This window comes from Mauremys mutica, chromosome 23 (assembly GCF_020497125.1).
Source record: "Mauremys mutica isolate MM-2020 ecotype Southern chromosome 23, ASM2049712v1, whole genome shotgun sequence".
Classification (NCBI taxonomy): domain Eukaryota; kingdom Metazoa; phylum Chordata; order Testudines; family Geoemydidae; genus Mauremys; species Mauremys mutica.
In genome coordinates this window covers 10,134,660-10,140,995 of record NC_059094.1, presented here as the reverse complement: position 1 = coordinate 10,140,995, position 6,336 = coordinate 10,134,660, and the positions used below count along the sequence as shown (strand labels likewise).

The 6,336-nt window shown below is 63.0% G+C and overlaps 1 protein-coding gene across 1 annotated transcript; it reads left to right on the top strand.

Annotated features, from left to right (window-relative positions):
• The first annotated feature begins 1,509 nt into the window (after positions 1–1,509).
• Positions 1,510–4,353, top strand: LOC123355588 (basic salivary proline-rich protein 1-like). The gene is made up of 3 exons (XM_044998207.1): positions 1,510–1,617; positions 1,710–2,993; positions 4,294–4,353. Exons 1-3 carry the CDS (start codon positions 1,510–1,512, stop codon positions 4,351–4,353), a joined length of 1,452 nt encoding a protein of 483 aa, XP_044854142.1.
• Positions 4,354–6,336: the final 1,983 nt, after the last annotated feature.

Below are 6,336 nucleotides of genomic sequence, written 5' to 3'. Positions count from 1 at the left end.
ACGCCAAGCGCGTGCTTGGGGCGGCAAGCCGCGGGGGGGCACTCAGCCGGCGCCGCGAAGGCGGCAGGCAGGCTGCCTGCGGAGGGTCCGCTGGTCCCGCGGCTTCGGAGGACCTCCCGCAGGCACGGGCCCAGCGGACCCTCCGCAGGCAAACCGCCGGAGGCAGCCTGCCTGCCGTGCTTGGGGCGGCAAAATCCCTAGAGCCGCCCCTGCCTACATCCAGGGCCTGCTGCTGCCTTCACGCCTCCGTGTCGCCATCGGGGCCCTGCCTAGCTGTCGGCGCGGCCCTGGGTGCCAACCCGCAGTACCTTGTGCTCCACAGGGGGAGAGCACGGTGCGGTCCTGCCTGGCTGCTCTCTGCCAGGCCTCGCTTAATGATTTCCAGCTGCCTTCCGATATCCCGCTCCCCATTAGCCCTAAGAGCCCCGACCTCTCCTCCTCTCCCAAGCTCCCTCTGGTACATTTCTGCCAGCCTGATTCATGCCTCAGGCATTCAGCAGCTGTCCCTACTGGTGCCTGCCCTCCGCTAACCTGGCCTGGAGGGCTCAGCCCCTAACGCCAGGTTCCTGGTCTGGAAGCACTGGCCGCCCCACCTTTCGGTCCCAGGGAGGGGTGATGTGGCCCAGGAGGAGCAATTGCAGCGGAGGAAACGGAGGGATAAATGGTGGAAGTTCTGCTGCTTTTGTTCTTTGCGCTCACGCCTCTGGGATCTGCTTCTTCTCAGCCGCTGTCCCTGGCTGGAATCTCCTCTCGTCTCTGTTCGGGAGGCAGCTGGGTCACGTCCTGCCTCGCCCCGGCTGAGATAATGCCGGAGGAGGCTGACCTGGGGGGGCTGCAGGCAAGCAGGGAACATCCAGCACTCTGGCCTGCTGTGGCTCCGTCGGGTGTCACACCACCCCTGCCTTGAATTGGGCTGGGAGGTGGCGTAACCCCAGCACTTGGAGGCTTGGCAGGCTGGGGGAGAAGCAGCTCGATCAGCTAAGAGCTAGCTAGGGCCGAGCTGTGGCAATCCTGGGGCAGGGTGAGGAATGAGATCAAGTGGGCCTGGGCGGATCCTGCATGAGATGGGGACTCAAGAGACCTGGGGTCAGTGTCTGGCTCCGGCTCCCTGTCTGACATTCATCCACCCTGTGCCTCAGGTCCCCGGTGTGGGGGAGCAGCCTGCCCCTCCCTCCGAGGGGTGCAGTGAGGAGCGAACCCTGTGCTGGGGGCCTAGCCAACGGCTGCTCTTGCACCGTGGATGTCAGGGCAGTTACAGCAGCGAAAGGAGCAGCCGGCCTGGACAATCTCATGGTGAGGTCTCTCTTGTTGGCTTCCCTGTCCCTCTGCTCAGCAGGGCTAGAGACAATCACACTGACCTGCCATTTCTGTCTGTCCCTCCAGGGTAATTCACGCCTTGTGCCCCTCCGCCTGGATGTGAGGTCACCCTGGGCACCAGCTTCCAGGAGAGCCGTGCCGCCGGGCCCCCGCGCCTCCAGGAGAGCCGAGCCGCCGGGCCCCCGCACCTCCATGAGAGCCAAGCCGCCGGGCCCCCGCGCCTCCAGGAGAGCCAAGCCGCCGGGCCCCCGCACCTCCAGGAGAGCCGAGCCACCAGGCCCCCGCGCCTCCAGGAGAGCCGTCCTGCCGGGCCCCCGCGCCTCCAGGAGAGCCGAGCCGCCGGGCCCCCGTGCCTCCAGGAGAGCCGTCCTGCCGGGCCCCCGCGCCTCCAGGAGAGCCGAGCCGCCGGGCCCCCGCGCCTCCAGGAGAGCCGTCCTGCCGGGCCCCCGCGCCTCCAGGAGAGCCGAGCCACCAGGCCCCCGCGCCTCCAGCAGAGCCAAGCCGCCGGGCCCCCGCGCCTCCAGGAGAGCCGAGCCGCCGGGCCCCCGCGCCTCCAGGAGAGCCGAGCCGCCGGGCCCCCGCGCCTCCAGGAGAGCCATACTGCCGGGCCCCCGCGCCTCCAGGAGAGCCGAGCCGCCGGGCCCCCGCGCCTCCAGGAGCGCCGAGCCGCCGGGCCCCCGCACCTCCAGGAGAGCCGAGCCGCCGGGCCCCCGTGCCTCCAGGAGAGCCGAGCCGCCGGGGCCCCGCGCCTCCAGGAGAGCCGTCCTGCCGGGCCCCCGCGCCTCCAGGAGAGCCGTGCCGCCGGGCCCCCGCGCCTCCTGGAGAGCCATCCTGCCGGGCCCCTGCGCCTCCAGGAGCGCCGAGCCGCCGGACCCCTGTGCCTCCAGGAGCGCCGAGCCGCCGGGCCCCTGTGCCTCCAGGAGAGCCGAGCCGCCGGGGCCCCGCGCCTCCAGGAGAGCCGTCCTGCCGGGCCCCCGCGCCTCCAGGAGAGCCGTGCCGCCGGGCCCCCGCGCCTCCAGGAGAGCCATCCTGCCGGGCCCACGCGCCTCCAGGAGCGCCGAGCCGCCGGGCCCCCGCGCCTCCAGGAGAGCCGAGCCGCCGGGCCCCCGCGCCTCCAGGAGAGCCGAGCCGCCGGGCCCCTGCGCCTCCAGGAGAGCCGAGCCGCCGGGCGCCTGCGCGTCCAGGAGAGCCGAGCCGCCGGGCCCCTGCGCCTCCAGGAGCGCCGAGCCGCCGGGCCCCAGAGCCTCCAGGAGAGCCGAGCCGCCGGGGCCCCGCGCCTCCAGGAGAGCCGTCCTGCCGGGCCCCCGCGCCTCCAGGAGAGCCGTGCCGCCGGGCCCCCGCGCCTCCTGGAGAGCCATCCTGCCGGGCCCCTGCGCCTCCAGGAGCGCCGAGCCGCCGGGCCCCTGTGCCTCCAGGAGAGCGAGCCGCCGGGCCCCCGCGCCTCCAGGAGAGCCGAGCCGCCGGGCCCCCGCGCCTCCAGGAGAGCCGTACTGCCGGGCCCCCGTGCCTCCAGGAGTGCCGAGCCGCCGGGCCCCTGCGCCTCCAGGAGTGCCGAGCCGCTGGGCCCCTGCGCCTCCAGGAGTGCCGAGCCGCCGGGCCCCTGCGCCTCCAGGAGAGCCGAGCCACCGGGCCCCTGCGCCTCCAGGAGTGCCGAGCCGCCGGGCCCCTGCGTTTTTGTTTGTTTGGGGTTTTTTTGCATCACCGATTGGCTGGTTTTTTGTTGGCCTTTGCTCAGCCACTGAGTGGCGGCACCGAAAATGTTTTCTGCCCGGGTTGGCAAGCTGGCTAGACCCACACCTGGCAGCTGGTTGGAAGGGAGTGTTCCCACCGGTTGCCATCAATCACCCGCTTAACCCACTGCCACTCCACGCGCTGTTTACACGGAGGTGTGGGATCGGTTATTGCCCTGAAAAGATTGTGGCTCATATTTCCTCCAACACATCACGCCAGCTCCTTCGTCTTGGGCCTGTTCATTTCTCCCGCACTGGGCCAGCCTCCGCTTCGGTGGGATGAAAGGATTTCAGAGCCACCCTGATACATTGCTGTGCCGGTCAGTTTCCACACACAGATCAGCACTTGGAGCTTGCGGGGTGTCCAGGAGAAGCTGGATTCCTTATATTTATGGCTGGAGCGACATGGAAGCCAAGCCCACCCGAACAGGAGTCGAGAGGGAGAAGGAGCATTGAGGAACCGTAACACACGCATTCCTTCCCAGCTTCGCCTGTCTCCGGCCAGGCACTGCTCAGAGGAAGCTTGGGCTGCTAGAATTCAGCGACCATCCAGTAGCTAGTGTTATCAATGGAGACACAGCCAGATCCCAGATCCCTTCCACCCGCAAAACTCCCACTGGCTTTAATACGAGATATGGGTGCACAGGGAACGCAGACCTGACCTTGCATTTAATAAGAACTTCAGTTTGCTTCAACTCAGTCTTTTCTATTGCAATCATTCCCTCCCCTCCTATATTCACATCTACCATGCTGAGCCTCTCCCTGACAAGTGCTAAGAACACCACCATGGACCAGCAACACCAGTTCAGTCCAATACCAGATACTTGGATCTGGCCCCAGCAGTGTCCGAGGGGACTGAGAACGAGGGGGAGAAACTGATGTGCTGCTGATCGTGGTGTTCAGGACATTATTGTGAATTGCATTCGGGTGCCCCCTCGGAGTCCATACAGGGATCAGGCCCCCTTGTGCTGGGCAGGGTACAAGCACACAGTGAGATCCAGCCCCTGCCCGGAAGAGCTCACGGCCTAAACAGGCAAGAGAGAAGAGATGGAGTCCCAGTTTTGCAGCTGGAGAACTGAGGCTTAGAGACGTTCAGGACCGTGCCCCGGGACCCAGGGAGCGTCTGGGGCAGAGCAGAGAGCTGAGCCCTTACCCACAGGGCTGCTGTTCCTCCAGCCGGAGCAGGAGGCTGCTTCCCAGGCAGCTTGTAAATTAACCCCACCTTCCGTCATCGCTCCCTCTGCAGGTCCAAAGTACCCACCACCTGGGAGACAAGAAGCTGCAAAACAAGCCGGGGGGGAAGTGAACCTGGGGCCAAGGTCCTGGGGCCAAGTCTGTTCTGTGGATCCAGACCTGGGATCTGCAGGTCCAACTCTGCTGAGCTTGTTGTTCTTTTAAGGGTTTGCTCCCTCTCGCAGGGATGCTCAAAAGTGACCAGTGCTTGGGGGGGGTGAGGGCTCAGCGTTCAGTCTGAAACCCCTCCAAGGAGCCTGATTTTCAGAGGGCGGGAAAATCGGGCCCCCTTTAAGGTGTCTCGTATCCGACGTGCAAAACTCAAGGCGCCTTCAAATCACTAGTCTGTCCTGAAGAGCCGGCTGCTTTCTCCGTTCTCTACACCGCCCGTTCAGTTATAATGGTAAAGAACAGTTTGCATCTACCTACATTGGCTCTTCAGACAGTCAGCCCTTGGGGACAGGGGCTGCCCCCGACTCTGTCTGGACACCGCGGAGCACAACGGGGCCCCGATTTTCGGTGGCTCTTAGGCACTAACATTACAAACATGAACAACAACAACATAGGGCGCAGTTTGGACTCACGTCCTTGTGCGCCCCTCCGAAGAGCAAGATTAAACCCGTCTGTAACTCCTCTGAAGGCAATGGGGTGACACGGGGAATAGACTTGAACAAAGATACCCAGGGGAATACAGCGGAGGAGGTCTTGGCATTCAGGCCAGATACACAGGACCACGGATTCACTTGTAGGCACCTTCGTCCGCCAGTATGATTGGGCCCCATCACCACGTGGCTCCGATTCCTCCATTCTGACCGGCTCCTGTCGTTCTCCAAATGAAAGAAAAAGTTGCCAGAGAAACTGAAATTCCAACGTCTTTCCCTGCCCCATCCTCCATTCCCTTCCTAGCCCCATCCACCCCCTCTCCAGTGATATTAAGTAACTCTCTATAAAAGGACAACCCTGGTCTCCGTATTGCTCGTGCGATAATTCCAACTCTGTGCGGCAGAGTCAGCAGGAAGGTTCCTGGTTTACAGATGGGGGGAAAACTGCTGCACAGAGAGGTAATGGCAGAACATTTTCAGCCTGACATCAGACACCTGAATCCAGATTCAGCCCCAATATGGGACAACCCTGATTTTTCCCATTGAAGCCAATGGGAGCTGCAGGTCTTCAGCCCTTCCGGAAACCTGGCTGCTTCTTCAGTGGCCTTAGCCACCAGATTTGACCTATACACTTTGCCCAAGGTCACACGACAAGTTCAGGGCAGAACTGAGCCTAGGACCCAGGAATCCTGCTAGAACCCCAACACTCCCACCACCCGAATAACCTAGCATTAACGGAGGGCAGCTCTTTCAAATACATCCACTATGTCTCTGACATCACGCACAGCACAGGGAACAGTGCATAACCTCTTCCAGCCCCTCCGCCTTCCCCATGTGACTCAGGCCAATAGCAACCCAGGCGTGGGAGGGAAAGCCACAGAGACGCAGAGAAGTGGAGGTGCAGGGCGAGATGTGGGTCAGAGCACGGTGATGCAAGAACACATGTTCTCCCATGATGCTCATGGCAGGGAAATCCTGGGAATACCGGGTGATGTACCCCCAAGCATGACCTTGGACCGACTGCAGGATTTGTGCAAAATTCACCAGGATAGTCACTCACTCCTCCTCCTAAGAAAGGCTCGTGATCATTGGAGGTGGCATTCTTCCCTCTGAGAAGGACGGAGTCCCCCAGCACGGAGCTAGGGCTGTGTCCTGTTACAGACAACAAAGGAGCTCACTGCTCAGATGCTTTAGACTGGCCACTGTTTACTAAAGCTCTCCGGAGACTTTTGTGCTCTGGCCACGTTCAAGCATCAAGTTCTGCCCTGGCAGCTTCAGTTGGATGTTTCTTCACTTCCTGTCACTGCTTAGAGGTTGCCCCAGCTGCTGCGTTCCACTCTGAGGTGGCTGCATTTTAGTGGTGGGTGAAGTGATCCTTACGTGCATTTTGAACATTAGGATGTTCCCTTGGGCCAGGCGCCGTGATTGTGTGTTTTAAAGACAGAGAAACAGAG

What these genes read in the sequence shown, in the direction of transcription:
- LOC123355588 (XM_044998207.1), top strand. Translation starts at nt 1,510, where the DNA reads ATGAGAGCCAAGCCGCCGGGCCCCCGCGCCTCCAGGAGAGCCAAGCCG. An exon ending in CCCGCGCCTCCAGGAGAGCC is followed by an intron (nt 1,618 to 1,709) that starts GTCCTGCCGGGC and finishes CCGCGCCTCCAG; the next exon opens with GAGAGCCGAGCCGCCGGGCC. An exon ending in CGCCGGGCCCCTGCGTTTTT is followed by an intron (nt 2,994 to 4,293) that starts GTTTGTTTGGGG and finishes CTCCCTCTGCAG; the next exon opens with GTCCAAAGTACCCACCACCT.